Here is an 18,665-nt window from a genome sequence, read left to right as displayed (position 1 = left end):
TTATCCACTTAAGAGGCTTTGCTGGTGAAGCAGGGGTTGCTAAGGTTTAAGCAATCATTTTAATTTTTTTTTTTTTTGGCCATGCTGTGTGGCATGTGGGATCTTAGTTCCCCAGCCAGGGATCGAACCCATGCCCCCTGCATTGGAAGCACGGAGTCTTAACCACTGGACCACCAGGGAGGTCCCTAAGCAATCATTTTAGTTTAAAAGTTGGTTAAATCTAGCACTGAGTGAAGCAGAAGGCATTGTTCTCCTAGGCCAACTCATTAGTAGGAAGCAGTGAGATGAGGGCTACATTTAAGACAAGAGCAGCTTAATAAATTGAAATTTTAATAAAGGGTTTTTGTTTTTGTTTTTTCTTTTTCGGTTTGCGGGCCTCTCACTGTTGTGGCCTCTCCCATTGCTCTGGACGCGCAGGCTCAGCAGCCATGGCTCACGGGCCCAGCTGCTCCGCGGCATGTGGGATCTTCCCGGACCGGGGCACGAACCCGTGTCCCCTGCGTCGGCAGGCGGACTCTCAACCACTGCGCCACCAGGGAAGCCCTTAATAAAGGTTTTTAAGGGAAGTTTATTTTTTGACTATAGCAGTAATACATGTTCATGTAGAAAAAATGAAAAACAAGAGAAAAAATAAAATCCATCTGCAATCTTAGGGCTCAAAGTCAACTCTTATTAACACTTTGAATTTTTTTCTATTGTGTGTGCTTTTTTGTGTTTGTGCCACCTTGTTACACACAAGTTTTGGGATCGTATTTTTTTTTTAATTAATTTTTATTTGAGTATAGTTGCTTTACGGTGTTGTGTTTGGGATTGTATTTAAATGCAGTTTATTTCTTTTGCCACTTGACATATGGGAGACTAGAAGGCTTTATACACAGAAAGTACAGAGACTCACTGAGTTACCATTCAGACTTAAGATTGGCTTGGGTGGACATGTCCATTCTATAACATGCCTCAGTAGCTGCCATTTTCATAGGTGATGTTCAGAGTAACTGATGAATAGTACAGAAAGAATATGCCTTTTGCCATCAGTCAGGGTATTTTTTTAAATCCAGGTAAGCTGAAAAACGATTTAGTAGCCACTAGATAGAACGTTAAGAACGGAACCCTGAAGCTCTCAATTGAGATTTATTTAGTTTTTGCAGCTTGGAGATCATATTTCAGCTACTTCCACACCCCCCCCCATACTTTCTTCTCCCCCAATGGAAGCTGTCTTTCGTCACACTTTTTTTAAAAAATATAGGACTTTATCTTTCAGAGTGATACGAGAAGGTTTCTGTCTGGGTGGTTAGTGCACTCCATGTTTGTGCTGCCCAATACAGTAGCTACTCCAATGTGACTATTTAAATTTAAAATTTTTATTGATTTAAATGAATTAAAATTTAAAATTGAGTTTCTGATTGCGTTGGCCACATTTCAAGTGCTCAGTAGCCCTTGAATAGATAAGTCACCCTATTTTCGTCTTTTTATGAGCTGAGGTAAGATATGTGAAAATTCTGTATAGTTACGTTATTGATTGTACTGGTATGTGCTGACTCTGCTGCTGAGAATACAGAGCAGGCAGTATATAGATTACAGCAGTCATCAGAAGCTCTCGTTTTTCGGAATGGCTGCTTGTGTATTTGAGGACCTTAGAATTACTAGCATTTGAGAATTAACAAAGCTTTGCTTTTATGTTACTAATTAGAATTATGCAGATAAATTCTGAAAACTCTTTAGTTGAGCACTAATCAGAATAGTCTGGAACCTCAAGGGGGTGTTAGTAGGACATAGAGCTTTGCTCTGGCACAGGTACAGTAATGTCAGCCCTAGGGCAGTAATATTTGTCCAGTCAGACATGTTTTTCGATTGGAACTGACAGCATGAGCTTTCACTGACCTAAAAGCTGCTGTTTCATGACAAGAAAGTCTGCACAGACACAGTGAGAAGCCAGAGGTTAGAGAAATCAGTGGCAAGATTGAAGAGCTGATCTCTACGAAGTGGTCTAGCTCTAATTGTGTTTTATTGATAAAATGCCTGTTTCCAAAAAGCATTCAAGACAACTTACCAGAAAAGTACAGATTTAATAATACCTAAAATATAAAGTTCGAGGGGAATAGGGAAAAACAAGATCCAGAAATTCCTGCCAAGAGAAGTATAGCAGTTTATTTGTATCACATTGAGCACCTGTTATGTGTCAAGTATTACTCAGGATGTGGGGAGGATAGTGGTCTAATAAGACTAAGTTGCTACCTTCAGTGTGATTATATTCTAGAGGACAAGGGTAGCAGCAGCAGCAACAAAAGCATTTTACCTGCTGATTACAACTCTGTAGAAAGCAGATAAAAATAATAGTAACATTTATTGAGCACTTACTGTGTGCTCTGCATTTAAAAAATTTATTAATGAATTTAAACTTAACAACAACCTTATGATTTAAGTGCTATTATTAGCCCCCTTTCACATTTGGTTACTTAAGGTCACACAGTTAATGGCAGAGATGGATGTGTTTCTAGCAGTTTAGCTCCAGAGCTCTTAACTGCTATGCTTTAATATCTCAAAAATAAATTGAAGAAATGTGCACGGCTGAAAACCTTTGCTGAGGGGCATGAAAGAAGATGTGAATAATTATCATGTTAAATACCATGATTCAGAATAGGAAGACTTAATTTAGTTGCAATATCCATTTTCCCCAAATCATTCAATAGTTTAAATTTCTAATAAAAATTCTAATAGGATTTTTAAGTTGTGAAGTTCATTTTAAAGTTACTCTGGGGCTTCCCTGGTGGTGCAGTGGTTAAGAATCCGTCTGCCAACACAGGGGACGCGGGTTCGAGCCCTGGTCCGGGAAGATCCCACATGCCGCGGAGCAACTAAGCCCGTGCGCCATGACTGAGCCGGCGCTCTAGAGCCCGCGAGCCACAGCTACTGAGCCCGTGTGCCTAGAGCCCGTGCTCCACAACAAGAGAAGCCACCGCAATGAGAAGCCCGCGCACCGCAACAAAGAGTAGCCCCCACTCCCCTCAACCAGAGAAAAGCCCACGTGCAGCAACAAAGATCCAATGCAGCCAAATATAAAATAAAAATAAAACTTTATTTATTTATTTTTAATTTTTTATTTTTTTGCGGTACGCGGACCTCTCACTGTTGTGGCCTCTCCCATTGCGGAGCACAGGCTCCGGATGCGCAGGCTCAGCGGCCATGGCTCACGGGCCCAGCCGCTCTGCGGCATGTGGGATCTTCCCGGACTGGGGCACGAACCCGTGTCCCCTGCGTCGGCAGGCGGACTCTCAACCACTGCGCCACCAGGGAAGCCCCTAAAACTTTATTTTTAATAAAGTTGCTCTGGAAGAGTAAATTTGCAAGAATAGTCAATAAAAGTTTGAAATAGGTTAGTAACAAGAAGAGGCTTTGCCCTTTAGGAAATATATTTTAACACTATAATAACTAAAGCAGCATATTTCTGGTAGAATAGACAAATAATTTAATGGAACTTGAAATGTATAGAGAATTCAGTGCGTGGTTTTAGTGCCATTTCAGATGAGATAAGTCTTTTTCACTGAATGGTATTATGACAATTAGATATCCATTTGGAGGGGAAAAATTTAGATATTTGATGAGTTTACTAATCTAAGTGGTGAAAAGTTTTTTAGAAAAACATTAGGAGAAAATGTGGGGAACATTTTTATTATGTTGCAGTGAGGAAGCCCAAGGCTCCCCCACAAACCACAAAGTTGAAGAGATAAATGTCACACTGGGAAGTACAACATATATAAGAGAAAAGGTGAATATCTATAGTGTATAGTGCCCTTGCAAATTGATTAAAGACAACCCAGTAGAAAAAAGTGCAGAGATTAAACAGATGACTTCCAGAAAAAAAGATTCAAATGACTCTTTGATTAGGGAAACAAAAATTAAAACAAAGTGACTATCAAATTGGCAGGAAATCCAGAAATACTTGTCTAGATGTTTTAAGGGTATATGTCCTTTTAGCATTGTTTATAATGATTAAAAATTGGATATAATCTAAACATCCAATGGAGATATTTGTGGTATCTCCACTTTACCCACAGTTTGGAATACTATACTGATTTTTCATTGAGCGTATACTGCTTTGTAATATCAAAACCCAAATGTAAAGGGAACTGCAAGAGTAATCACTCACCTTTTATTTTTCTCTAGCTATACCAAACGGCTTTGGTACCAGTCCACTGACTCCTTCAGCTAGGATATCAGCACTAAACATCGTGGGGGACCTCTTACGGAAAGTAGGGGTAAGCCTTTAATTATTTATCACTAGGTGTTTCAGCTGCCAAGGTAATGAATTATTTCTTAATTTGCAGCGAGGGAAGAAAAAAGGATACCTTCCTGTGTTAAAGTCTGTAATTAAGCTGAGAAACAAGAGCATCCAGTGACCAGCTGAGACTGTGAACACCTCCAGGGCTCAGCCTTGCCAGTGCCTCTGCAGAGGGTCCCTGCGCTTAGCTCCCAGGTTCCCACTGGGCCTTCTTCATGTTCCCCATGGCTGTTACTAAAACATCGTGATTCCTCCTACTTCCTCTAAGGCTGTGTGTCTTATACCGCCCTCTGATCCTTTTCTTTGCTCTGCTTGCTGTCCTCCTGGTCATCCCCAGGCTTTTTCTTCATAGGACTTCCGCATTGGCTCATGACATGAATTTCTTCTCTTAGTCATACACGTCTTACTGCTGCTTGGCCCCCTCAACTCCTGTGCTGTCTCCTTGGCTCTAACCTTGCATTCCAGAACATTCCGGCTTTTGGAATATTAAACTTGGTTTTGTGCTTACTCAATTTTTTACTCTGTGTAATACCTACTCTTTGACTTTATCGAGAGCAGTACTCTTGTTTTGATTTTTCGCTTATCTCTTGCTTTCACTTTGTTCCTACTCATCTGTGATCCACGGATCGCTTACTCTGCCATTGTTGACTCATGGGCTCTTTGGCCATGGAGGAGACCTGCAGCCTGGATCAGTCAAGGAACTGGATTTCTTTCCTGCATCCAGATCGCAGGAAACAGTCATATGACCTCGTGGATTTTTAAGCCACTATAAAGTTAGCATTTCTAGCATTAGTCCGTTTTCTTTCCTGTTTCCCTCAGTGACTTTTCTCTTTTCAATAATCTACCCCTGAAACTTCCCACTATCCACTGCCCATTCACTTATTTTTGTGTGCGTGTGACTCTGAAAAAAGCAGAAATTGCATTATACTTTACATAAAGAAGAAATGGGAGGCCAAGATAGAAGGTCCTATTGTTACCTTTTCTGGCTCATAAAATTATTGTCTGACCGTCAGATTAACTCTAAATCTGCATTTTAAAGTTACTATAAAAAGTAATGTGTACAAATCATTCATACATAGAGTAATCTTCCCTTACTCCTAACATAATTTCTTTAACCTAGCTGTCGTAAGAGTTGCGTTGTAATAGTGTAACCTATTTGTTGTAACCTATAACTTGAAGTAATGTGCTTGCTTTTCAGTATCTTAACAACTTTAAGCAAAAAGATGAGGAATTTAACTTACATCTAACTTACATCCTCCTAATTTTTTATTTTTTGTTCTTTTGGTTATTTTTATAACTTTAAATAACATGCTTAAACCTATGTTTATGAATTTATTAGACTGTATCTCAGCTCCCTGTTTGTGTGTCTCTGTCCCTTCTTGAGCTCTCCATTGGTTGGTTCTGAAAATTAGTCAACAGCACCTAAAATATTATGCCTACATGTGTATTATTTACTGAATAATCATAGAGGAGGAGCTGGGCTCTAGGGCTGTTTTACTTGTGCTGCTCAACAGGTGTTTCAAGCATTTTGTTCTTTACCTATTATTTACTCAAAACCATATTAGGTTTTTTCATATTTGTATCACAGTTGATATGTATGTCTTTTTCTTAACATTTTTTTAAATTGGCCATCTTTTTTTTTTTATTATTTTCACTGCGAAACAATTTTTACAAGATCACAATAAAATAAATAAAAAGAAAAAAGCTAAAATCCTGTCATTTCAACGAATTCAACCATTTTTATTTTTTTTATTTTTTTATTATTATTTTTTCAACCATTTTTATTTTTTAAAATTACATTCAGCCTTTGTATGCATATATAATTTGTATATCATTGGATATTTTTGTTATCATTGGTCTTACTTAGCATTTCTGATTACCTTTGTTTTCTTGTGGAGGGAAGAAACATACACTTTCTTTGCTATATCTTGTATCTTCCGGCTTCTTATTTACTGAGTGCTCTGATATGCTTCTAGGGCTGCTGCACTGCTGTCAGCCTTGAATTTCTCTTCATTATACTCTTGGGTTAGTTCTGCCTGTTCCTGGACCCCATGTTGTCATCTTTGTTCCCTGTTTTGCTTTAGTACCTTAAGTAGTTTATTTAGAAATGGTGCACGAAAGTTGAACTTAAGAGTCCTTGCATTGTTTACACATTCAGCTGACAGTTTGTCTTTTAAGGTGTCGTTAGAATTTTTGGTCTGCTGTTATCCTCCAGCCCCTGCATACTTTTATGAATATTTCATTTTCTACTTCTTCACACTACTTTGTCCACTGACTTCACCTGGAAGCCCCATTCCCACTCTTGCATCCTCTTCCACTGAGAAATCAAGGCCATCTATTTAAACTTTGTTTTCCTCTCTTAACCTTCTTTTAGTACTCTCCTATTATTACCTCTGTGGCTGTTCTTCCTTTTTATCTCAGTGGTAAAAGTATCACATTCCTCCCATGGCTAATTTTGTCCCTCTGTGCTTTGGATCTCATTCCTTCCAGCCTTCTCATCTTTATGTCTCCTGTATCTTCAGATTTTTACTATATGTTTTAATATTTATATGCAATATTTATATATAATGTATTACATATATATACTTTATATTTACTATTTGTACTTTATATCTAATATTTATATATTACATATTATACACTTTTTAAACCTTAAGAGCAAAAATAAAAGCAGCTATTCTTTCCTTTTACCCTGCGTCTCTCTTTAGCTGTCATTCTGTTTCTCTTTTCCCTTCCCAGCCAAGTTTTTGAAAGCATGTCTCCATTTATCGTTAGCATTTTTGATGGCATACACACTCCCCAGATAGCCTAGTCTGGGCTATGTTTCCTGCTCACTCCACTCAAATTGCTCACTGATGATCTCAGTGCTGTCAAATCCAAGGGATGCTGTTCTGTCCTAATTTTACTTGAAACGTTCAACACTGACTTATTTTTTTGAAATGGCCTTCTTTTCTCTGCTTTTCTGATGCTGTGTCGCTGTGTCACGTCTGCTTGCCTTCCTGCCTGTTCCTGTTGGTCACCTTGTTGGGTCTTCATCTGCCCACCCTTTCGGTGTTGATTTTGCTCAGAGTTCTGTCCTTACCTTTCTGATCTTCTTCACAACCACAGTTTCATCTCCTACTTGGTGTGGATATGGTCTAAATCTTGATTTCTAGGCCACTGTTTTTGACTGCCAGACCCAGTGCTTGCATTAGGCTGTCTCACCGACACCTCAGATACAAGTTGTGCCTGTTATATGATAGATTCTCAGCAAATATCAGAACAAATAAATGAGTGTCTTGAATATAGGAAATTAATGGCTCTCAATTTTTTATTGTGTATGTGTCTATTTAAGAAGATGCTGAAAAAATGCTTTTTCAGAGCTTGTCCTACAAGGTCACTACCTCTCTTCCTTCTTCCGTTGTTATTTTACTAGGTCATGGTACTTTTGTTTTAAGAAAGGAGAAGAGAAAGAAGTTTCAGTCTGTTTCTGTTGCTCTGTCTTAATAGCCGTTGTTGAAATTATGGGGGGAGGGTTCTCAGAGTGGAATATGTTATCTGTAGATTTAATTTTTTTAAATAAATTTATTTTATGCATTTATTTTTGGCTGCGTTGGGTCTTTGTTGCTGCGTGCGGGCTTTCTCTAGTTGTGGTGACGGGGGCTACTCTTCATTGCGGTGCGTGGGCTTCTCGTTGTGGCGTGCGGGCTTCTCGTTGTGGTGGCTTCTCTTTTTGTGGAGCACAGGCTCTAGGCACATGGGCTTCAGTAGTTGTGGCACGTGGGCTCAATTGTTGTGGTGCACGGGCTCAGTTGCTCCTCAGCATGTGGGATCTTCCCTGACTAGGGCTCAAACCCACGTCCCCTGCATTGGCAGGCAGATTCTTAACCACTGTGCCACCAGGGAAGTCCCTGTGGGTTTAATTTATCTATGTATTCCACATTCCTTAGAGTCATGGATAATAGGATTGGACTATTTTTTGTCTTTTTTTTTTTTCGGGGAGAGGGGTTTGATTTGGTAAAGTGTTTGTGGGAAAGGGGGAATTGGTGATATTTGTGAGCAATGGAAATTGATGAGAAACTTCTGTTCTCTTCATGTCATCTGTTGGTTTGTAGAGCCTGGCACTGACCAGGTGTTGTGGTGACAGGTGCTAAGCAGGCACTCAGTTTAGAGGTAAATGCTAACGGGCTGGTGTCATTTTCAGGTGAATTATTTAATTATAGACGAAGGGTATTAGACGTTTTACAATGTGCTCTCAGAAGTAGAGTAGCATTTAACTTCATGTGAGGTGTTGTAAATGAACTTATCCATTCTGATACAGTAGAAATGACTAACCTGAAGCCCTAAAGAAAGAATTGGCCGCTTTAAAAATTTTTCAAGTGATGTTTTTGCATTCTTTAAAATGCCTGCTCCCAAAACACGCACACGCACACACCCAACTAGCCAACTAACAGTCCACAACTTAGAAAGAAACAGTGGATAGGGCCAAGAGACCTGGGATACATCTCTGTATACTGTGCCACATTTTTCTTAGTTGTAAGGTGAGGATTATATCTGTATCCCTCAGTAACACTGAGAGAAGTGTATATTCTGAGTTCATTAGAAAGGGAGTCAGCATAAATATTCCCTCTTTCTATTAGAAAGGTGATTGATATGGCTTAAACAGCCACCATTATCAACTGAGAGAATAAGATTTGAGTCTGGAAATAGAAATGGTTTGAAATGCAAATTTTTATGTGCAGCTACTGTTTTGACAACCAAATCATTCCTTCTTCCTTTTGTAGGCTTTAGAATCCAAATTAGCAGCTTGCAGGAATTTTGCAAAGGACCAAGCATCACGAAAATCCTATATTTCAGGGAATGTTAACTGTGGGGTGATGAATAGCAACGGCACGAAGTTCTCTCGATCAGGGCACACGTCTTTCTTCGACAAAGGGTAAGTCTTGGAAATTCTAAACGTTAATTTTTTGGGTAGTGAAGTTGCCCATTATTAATTGAGCTTGTTGAACTTTGAAAAGATAAACTCAGTTTGATAAACCTACCTGAAGCGTTATCATTGAGATCTTAGGGGACATGAAGTCTGTTGTCTTCTAGTCCCCATGGAGTCTGTTGCCCTGGGAACCCTGACTCTGAAGCTTCTGTCCTGGGAAGCAGACTCTTGAAAGGCAGCTGTGTTAGGCTCTGGGGATTTAAAGATGACTATGATGCAGTCCTTGTGCTCAAGGTGCTTGCAGGCTAGTAGACTTTCTTGGCAAATATTTGTTAAGAGTAGAAGAGAACATGATGGTCATGTATGTGTGAACTCTTCAACAAACCTTCTGTCTGAAGATTTTAGAAAAATATAAAACCACTGGATCAAGTACAGTTTAGGAGATACAAGTTTTGTATAATGTGAAGATGTTTTTTGGGGAATTGAGAATTAAAAAAAATTGTTGTAAGATTAAAGCAGTGGTACATCCTTAATACAAAAAATATGTCAGTTGGTACAGAGTATATAAAGTAAAAAGTGTTTTCTGTTTTCACACTGTTTTTGCATCCTTATAGTTATTCCTAGGCATGTAAAATCATATTTTTATGCATCTGCTATACACTTTTAAAAACTTATGGGCTCCTTTATTTTATTTATTTAATTAATTTATTTATTTTTGTCTGTGTTAGGTCTTCATTGCTGCGCGCGGGCTTTCTCTAGTTGCGGCGAGCGGGGGCTACTCTTTGTTGCGGTGCGCGGGCTTCTCACTGCGGTGGCTTCTCTTGTTGCGGAGCACAGGCTCTAGGCACGTGAGCTTCAGTAGTTGTGGCATGTGGGCTCAGTAGTTGTGGCTCGTGGGCTCTAGAGCGCAGGCTCAGTAGTTGTGGAGCACGGGCTTAGTTGCTCCATGGCGTGTGGGACCTTCCCGGACCAGGGATCGAACCTGTGTCCCCTGCATTGGCAGACGGATTCTTTTTTTTTTTGGCTGCATTGGGTCTTCGTTGCTGCACACGGGCTTTCTCTAGTTGCGGCGAGCAGGGGCTATTCATCATTGTGGTGCGCGGGCTCCTCATTGCGGTGGCTTCTCTTGTTGCGGAGCACAAGCTCTAGGCACGCGGGCTCCAGTAGTTGTGGCTTGCGGGCTCTAGAGTGCAGGCTCAGAAGTTGTGGCGCATGGGCTTAGTTGCTCCACGGCACGTGGGATCTTCCCGGACCAGGTCTCGAACCCATGTCTCCTGCATTGGCAGGCGGATTCTTAACCACTGTGCCACCAGGGAAGTCCCTGGGATACTTTAAATACTGCTCTACAATATGCCTGTGGTGACTTATATTGCCAGTATCTTTCCGTGTCAGTACATATTGTTCTACTCAATTAAAAAAAAACAAACCAACAAAATGCTGCATGCATATACTCTTGTATGGGTGTGCCTTGGTCTAGGTAACTGGTTAGGACCTATGGTCTGAGATGCTGACCGTGTGACTTAAGGTAGCTGGTAGTGGAGCAGCAACTGAGGCACCAGTGGTCCCTTGCCACTGTCTCTGCTTTGAGTCATAGAGGCAGCTTGTCCTTGTTCTGTGAAAGCAATATAGAAATTTTCACAACTTCTTAAAGGAACTTGTATTTTCTGCTTTCCTCGGTGACAGTGGCACATTTGTGGAGGCCTTGATTTGATACATAGTCCACTCTAAAAAGCTTTTTGTTGTTCATCCTTGTGGAGTGGAGTGTTCTGGTTTTTCTCTCTCCCTTAAGAGAATTCTACCTTGAAGTATATGTATTTAATTAAGGAGCACATTCTAAAATAATATATAAATCAGGGCTTTCTTTATACACATTTCATTAAAAGCACATTCTAAAATATCAACATATAAATCAGAACTTTATTCTAACCGTTGGGGCTCCTCAGTGGTGGTAAGAATAAAATTAATATTCCACATGTTTAGGAGTTCCAGGCAACCTTGAGGAGTGTCATTTTTTTTTTTTTTTTGGCGGTACGCGGGCCTCTCACTGTTGTGGCCTCTCCCGTTGCGGAGCACAGGCTCCGGATGCGCAGGCTCAGTGGCCATGGCTCACAGGCCCAGCCGCTCCGCAGCATGTGGGATCTTCCCGGACCGGGGCACGAACCCGTGTCCCCTGCATCGGCAGGCGGACTCTCAACCACTGCGCCACCAGGGAAGCCCAGAACAAATTTTTAATTGTATTCTTTCTGTTAAGAATGAAATATGGTTTTGTGGGTTGGCTTTTTCTCAAGTGTTTAGTTTACATGGTAAATGGATTGTATATGCACACTCAAATATTAACCTATTCTTGCTCGAGTTACGTTTGTAGTTGCCATCTTCCTGAGGATAACTCTCGTGTGGGTTTTGCTATGTTCTTACTTCCTTGCTGCTTTGCTTTGATTCTGGCTTCCTTTTGGCCTGCCTGGCTTTTTACCTCTGGCCTTCCTTCCTGCTCACCTGGTGACTAGATAAAAACCATGATGGCATATACCTGCTGCAAAAGGAAGGGGTAAATATCCCCACTCCCAGCTCCATTATTAGACCTGGCTGGTTAAAAGCATAAATGACAGTTCTTGTAGAAGTGTAGCTTGTAGTTTCAGCATGAGAAGAAGCTTTCCATTTAAAAAAAGCCTTTGGCTCTAGAACTTGCCTGCTGCCTCTCACTCCAAGGAGTCTGTCTGTAGCACTGTTACTGTTTGGGAGAGTTTGCCAAAGTTGGTTTGCGTGCGTGTGCACGTATTTAATGTGTGTGTATACACTGTGCGCTCCTGCTTCCCTCAGAATCTTGAGATGAAGCAACGCCTTACCACGTAAACATAAAGCCTTATTGTTATGTATTGCTTTATGGGATTTGAAAATATTTTGTAAGTTCTGATTAGTTGAGGGCTTCTTGGAGTCAGGATTTTATCTAGTCTGATCACTTCAGTCCCTAAAATGCGGGTTGCTGGGCCTACTTCCCTTTTGTTGCTGTTTCCTCCAACTGCTACCAGCTGTTCATATCACTCATCCAAAAGGACACCAGTTCACATGCAGTGCAGTCATTTGAGTTCTCTCAAAAATGTTCTTGTTTTCTCCATAGCTTTTGTTTAGCTTCTTACGTATCACTTGTCCTAATTTTGTAAGCCAGTCTGATTTCTTTTGGGTTGGGTGTAGGTGAACGTAAACTAATTTTAGGGCATGGTGTGAAAATAGTATTTGTATTACTGTTTAATATTTTTTCCTTTCTTTTACTAGGCAAGAAAAAGTTATATTTCCCACGTTGTTCATGGGTAACTGAACTTGTTTGCTGTGCTCTTTCATTCTTAATCATGGTGTGTGGTGGAAGACAAGTTAACATTAACAAACTGGTTTTACTAACTGCATGGGGCTGACTGCTTTAACCAACTTCCAGCCCATGAGTGAGCTTTCAAGTTCCTGTTTGATTTGACTGTGCACCATTATTATTGGTTCAGCTGTGCAAAACAAAAACAAGTTAGCTGTAGTGGTCCTGGGGCGGTTGTGAAGTGCTCTGATGGTACTCCTGTTATAGGTGGGAGTGTGGTAGAGGTGACGCCAGCCGTCTTGGGGCGGGGGGTTGGGGGTCACTGCCAGGCCCTGGGACCCGCATATGACTGCCTCCACGGGCCTGGGGTGCTTCCTGTTACCCAGTGTCTTCTGTTTTCTCAAAGCAGCACTAATGATATTGGATTCTTGCTGTGTGGGGACTTTCCTCTGTGCTCACGCTTGTGTTCCCTCAGGACACTGGAATGGTAGATGGGGACGTGTATAAGGGCTGCCTTCCTTTTGAGGAATGTAAATTTCAGTTTGCAGAGCCTGGGCCGAGGACTGGCGCTGTGCTGAGCTTCCATTTATCCATATAGCTGGAAGACTGGGGTCTGGAGTGTGTCTGCCTGCTCTCCTGAATTAGCTCTAGCCCAATCTCTTCCTTTTCTTTTCTGCCCTCTCAGGTGTACCTGTTCTTGCTTTGACAGATTTAGTCCCCATGCTTTATCTATATTGTGTTAAATTTATTATCCTCCTGACCAGCTTCTAAACATGCATTGGTTCTTTTCCCTCTTTCACGTCTTCTGTTGCCATTTACAGCTGACCTTTAGTTCCTTATCTTAGCTGGATTCTCTATTTTTCAGACTCCTAAACTAGATTTTTGTGGTATGATCAGGAAATTTTATAGCTTCTGGAACCTTTTTTACTTAGATGATTCCCAGATCTGTATCTCCATCCCTGCCCATTTTTTCCTCCATTCAGTCCTGTGTTGTCCACTGGGACATTGCCCTTCGGCTCTTTTGCTGCTCTCTAAAACCAAATGGGGTGAGTATGGAGATGTTTCTTTTCTTGGAAACCTTTCCTCATTGCACAGCTTTGTGGTTCCCTCAAGGGACCTCCCCAGACTGATAATTCTGCCTCTAGGTTCAGCTTTCTCCTTCCTCCTGGTCTTTTACTTACTGATTCTTGACTCCAAGAGGGGAGCGAGGTAAGACCCTGGGGGATTGTTATTCTCTCTCTCCCATAGAACTTTCAAATCCAGAATTCCCATCTCTGTCCACACAGAGAAGCTACGTTATCTAGTTTCTTGTTTTCCCTTTATATTTTGGATCGCACTGCTTAGTTTTCCCATTAGAGCAACCTGCAGTGGGAGCACCAACGTGCTTGTTCACTGGAGCCTGTCGGGTGTCCCTGGGCCAGGAGGAAACTGAGAAAGGATAATGGCCTGGGCATCTGGAGGCAGGTTGTGGGCCCAGCTCCCCATTGACAAGCTCACAGGGTGCACTCAGGTGAATGGCTGGACCTTCTCCTGCTTTTGTTTCCTTGGCAGTATAACAATGGGGATGAACTTAACATTCCTTAAAGGTCCATTCCTGAAGATGTAGGAATCTCAGTCCTAAGCCTGCATGTGGAGCCGTCCTCACATTTGCTGCTTTTGCACGCCTGTGGGACAGGCGCCAGGTTCTTCTTGGCACCCAGCAGTGCTCCCTTTCTGCCGAGTTTTGGGGACTGTCTGTAGCCCTGCCTTCTGCCATGCTCTGTGCAGCTCGGAATCTGATGTCCACATGTGTAAAGCTGAAGCTGTTTGTGAGGCCTGCCTAGTTAGTTCTCCCTGAGGTTCTAGGAGAGGCAGGCATCAGGGCTCTGGGACCAGGCAGACAAATGACAGACAAATGGCTTATTATGTGAGGGCTACAATGGCATGTGGATGTGGGCTCTGTCCCCAGAAGAGGCAAAGGCATACAGCCTTGGAGGATGGGGAGGGATGAGTTAAAGTTTTCAGATGTGATGAAGCTCAAATATCAGACCTCCCCAGCCCAAAGAGAAAAGAGAAAATCTTGAGTGTGCATCACTGAGGTGGAAAATGGACAACAGGGAGAGATTGCACTGGTCAGAGCCCCTTCTGTTGCTCTTGGCCTGTGCGGGTAGCATGATTTCCAACTCAAAATCTATACGCAGGTTAGTTTCTTCAGATGTTAACTGTTCTTCAAAGTAGTCAAGGGTCATTAGTCAAGTCTCTTTGCATGCCTGTTTCTCCAGGAGGTTGCCCTCACCTCTTCAGTGTATGAAACTGTCATCTTGATCTTGGTGGGGAATGTGTCTGTGTTTTGCTTTTTTAAGAGAACCTCTGTCCATGAGTCTGTATTCAACTCCCTGGGCCCCTCTGATGAGTAGGCCGGTGGGGACAGTGGTGGGTACGTGTGGGGCAGTCCGGCCCCTTGCACTTGGTGGCATCTCCCAAGTTGTGAGTGGGACACATTTTCCTAGGAAGTTTGTCAGTGTGGAAGGGCTGCAGTGGTGTCCTGAGAGGGGCTGCAGGCCTTGCACTCATTCCCTCATTGCTTCCTGAGGCTGTGCTGCTGGGCGCTGGGGCTGGGGCGGGGCTGGGTCCTGGCTGCAGGTGCTTGCGCTGGGCGGGGCTGGTGTCTCACAAGGTGGCAGAGAAGCCTACCCATCTGGCTTTGCTTGCTGAACAATTTAAAAAAGTTATTTTTCTCCCCCTTATTTAAGATGTTCCTGTACATTGTAGGAGATTTGGAAAACAACAGAAAAGTATAAAGTAGTAAATAAAATTTACCCACAACTCAGAGGGAAGAAGAGTAACTATTGTTCCATTTTCCTTCTGTAGTATATGTGGGGGTGCGTGTGTGTGTCCACACGTTCTAGATTTAGCTCTGGGTGGTAATGTCTAGCTGTATAAGGGGCTGTAGTCCAGAATATATACTACTCACTGTTTTGCCTTCATATTATGGAGCATATCCAGTTTGGTAACCTGATGCTTTTTCCACCTAGCGTTAATTACATTCGGAATATTTTCCGTGCTGTTAAGAACCCTGGAATGTGTTTTTAATGGCTGTATGATATTTCATTGTTGCTTTGTACCCTTATTTATTTAGGTAGTTCCCTACTGGTAGACGTTTAACCTGCTCTGTTGGGAAATCAATCAGGGCTGTGGCTGCCACGGCCAGTGTGATGAAGTTGCCGAGAAGGGAGCAAGTAGTGTCATCACCCCCAGGACCACAGGCTTCTCACGTCTCTCACCAGCTCATGCTCTCTAGGCAGCTCTCTCCCCTGGGCCATCAGGATTCTGCTCTAGGCCGGGAAGAGGAGTAGTTGTAGAGAGCAAATGAATTTCGCTGTGTGTCGAGTGATTTTAAATGACAGTCTCTCTTTCTCTTCCCTTCCTTCTCTGCTCTGGCCACCCCCGCAGGGCAGTAAACGGCTTTGACCCGGCTTCTCCTCCTCCCGGTCTGGGCTCCTCGCGCCCGTCGTCGGCACCGGGTATGCTGCCTCTCAGCGTGTGAGTGCCTGGCCTCCAGGTCGGGGCTCCCGCCCTCCTGCAACAACCCAGGACACCCACGCCTCACCCCTCGGTGCCCGGGCCCAGCTCGTGCCCCTCCGTCTGCCTCCCCACGGCTGGCAGAGGGCAGGCTGCATGCAGTGGCGGCTGCTGGGCCCTGCCCAGCCCCAGGACTCTGCGCGACATCAATACTGGCTATTTTCTCTTCTCGCCGTAGTGCCGTTGGTTTCACATGATTGCACTTTTGTGGGTCACAAGGTGATACATACACGTATTACTTGGTCACTGGATGCAGAAGTACCCATTCATCACACCTGCCGCATAGCCCCCTCCCTGCTGTACTGATAGGATTTAGTTATGTTTAGGACATTGCAGATCTTCTAGAGGTTCTCCCCCAAATCAGGTCGACGTGTGCTCTCCTCCTGAGCTCCCACCCAAGCATCTCCAGTGCTCATGGATCATGTGTCCCCCACCTCCACCCCCACGGTTTGGGCCTGTTGCTGGCAAAGAGTCAGGAAGGTCACTGAATTAGGGAACATTTTCTGCACCTTCTGGTTTTACTTTAGCAGTTATCATTCCATAGACTAGCCTCCCAGAGCAGCAAAATGCCTGTCTGAGCTCAGGTGGCAGGAGCTTCTGGGACCTGGGCACGTGCAGGGCTGTGCCCCTGCCGTCTCCTCCTCCTCCATGTGCCTGAGACTCGGGGCAGGGGGTGGTGGCAACCTCCTCGCCAGCTCTCTGGTCCTTTAGTTAAATGACACCTTCAGAGTGTTTTTGTTTTGTTTTCAGAGGGCCTGTCCAGTTGTGTTAGGAAGGGTTGAGTGGCCTGATTCCAGGGACTGGCTGGTGCCAGCTCCTGGGGGCAGACTGACCATAAGTGGTTGTCCCTGTGCATCCTTTGATTACTCTCATGCTGCATTTACTGTTTACATTTGTTTTATTGTACATAGGTTTGTAAACATTATTGCCTAAGATATTTGTATATAACTTGGGCTTTGTAGCTTTTATTTATTCAGAACTCATATGGCATGTTAAAGACTTATGATGGTGTCCTACTCTGGGCAGCTGTGTAGGATCATCACGTGGTTAAAAAAAATACTCCCCCTCAAAAAAATCTTTTAATGTGGAAACAATAAATTTCACAGAAAAAAAAGAAAAAGGATTGAGGTTGCTTTATTGGGTTTCTGCCATCCTGGGAGAGAAGAGCTGGAGTTGCAAAGCCAGGTTCAAATGTCACTTCTGTTGTGACATGGGACACGGGGATGTGGACAGCAGCTGTGGAATAGGGCAAAGAAAATTCAGGCGGCCTCAGGATGTGTGAACAGGCATTCTCATGCTGACTGTTTTTTATTTATTTTTTTAAAAATTGAAGTATAGTTGATGTCCAGTTTTACACAAGTTACAGGTATACAATATAGCGATTCACAATTTTTAAAGGTTATATCCCGTTAATAGTTATACAGAGTACCGGCTGTGTTCCCTGTGTCGTACAGTACATCCTCGTGGCTTATGTGTTCCTCATGCTGGTTCTTGATGCTGGTTTGTGCTCCTAGCTGTGATTTCCAGGAGAGCCTGAGAATAGCCCTGGCCCCGTGTGGGAATCTGGGAGGAGGGACCTGCACTTTGAGGGAGGCAGCTTGCTAAGTCTTGGAGTAACCGCGATGGATCCAGGAGCTGGTCCTCCTGCTGGGCTGCTGTTCATGACACATGCTGGTGTTCTGGGATTAGAGGTTACTTGGATCCGGTCTTCTCTCCTCATCCCTTGAGAGAAGGTGCCAGATGTTTAGTAGCAAGAGACAGGGTGACTGGACTTGAGGAGCGAGTTAACTGGAGCATCTGTACTAATGTGTCAGATTCTGAGCACTGCTTATAACAAAGAGCATAAACGGAGTAGTTTGTAGTTTGAAGACTATATGTAAATGAAAAGTAAGTGAATCCAGTTCCTAAGTGCATAAGAAACATTAAGGTAGGATACCTTAAACCTTTTTTCTTCTGTCAGTATGCAGGCAGGAATAGCTTCTATTAGTTGTTCCTGGAGATTTCATCATAAGTTGACTCACGAGAGACGCTTGTCCTGGTGTGTGTGTGCTGTGCCCAGCTCTGCTGGCGGAACAGTTGAAAAGAAAACTCCAGGTCTCTTACTGATGGGCAGACTCCCAGCTTCTTTCCCAGCCATCATTGGAAGGGTTGGATTAGATCAGAGGTTTCAACGTTTAGCAGACCTCTTTGTTTATGCAGGAACCCCAAATCTAAAACATAACAAACAGAGCTACTCTGGTTAAAGTAAGGATGAGTTCTGGAGCTTCAATCCTTTTCCTTGGCTCCCCAGCGATTTCTCACTTCCTCTCCAGCTGCACACCCCTGGGATCATCTCACCAGTTGTTATTCAGGCAGTGGCTGGGAGTAGGGCCCTGGCTGCAGGGGCCCACGTGTTATTCACTGATGTCTCACCACTGCTTTGGGTCCAGGAGAGCACAGGCCAGGTCCGTGAAAGTACGGAGTGTGCTGCTAGGCTTATTTCTGGCCCCTTCAGGACTCCCACATAGTTTTGGTTTTTGATAGCTGCAGCAGCCCTTGGCATATGACCCCCTGAGGAAGCTGGTTGATTCCCCCAGCCTCTTTTAGCTTTCTCCGTGGATTCCAGATCTTCCTCCACTTAC

General features: G+C 43.1%; 1 protein-coding gene across 4 annotated transcripts in view; it reads left to right on the top strand.

Moving 5' to 3' along the window:
• The window catches only part of NDEL1 (nudE neurodevelopment protein 1 like 1), a 75,417-nt gene that overhangs the window by 32,068 nt on the left and 24,684 nt on the right, over positions 1–18,665 (top strand). Inside the window, exons 7-10 of one of the 4 annotated variants that reach the window (XM_060133398.1) lie at positions 4,162–4,253; positions 9,040–9,191; positions 12,456–12,532; positions 15,916–17,164. In XM_060133398.1, the coding sequence (XP_059989381.1) occupies positions 4,162–4,253; positions 9,040–9,191; positions 12,456–12,498 (287 nt within the window). In that variant the 3' untranslated portion in view covers positions 12,499–12,532; positions 15,916–17,164. Of the gene's footprint in view, positions 1–4,161; positions 4,254–9,039; positions 9,192–12,455; positions 12,533–15,915; positions 17,165–18,665 lie in introns of those variants that run through there. The other 3 variants (XM_060133397.1, XM_060133396.1, XM_060133399.1) reach the window with 3 other exon arrangements.

The sequence above is a fragment of the Lagenorhynchus albirostris genome, chromosome 20 (genome assembly GCF_949774975.1).
Source record: "Lagenorhynchus albirostris chromosome 20, mLagAlb1.1, whole genome shotgun sequence".
Lineage (NCBI taxonomy): Eukaryota > Metazoa > Chordata > Mammalia > Artiodactyla > Delphinidae > Lagenorhynchus > Lagenorhynchus albirostris.
This window is presented reverse-complemented; position numbering and strand designations above follow the sequence as displayed.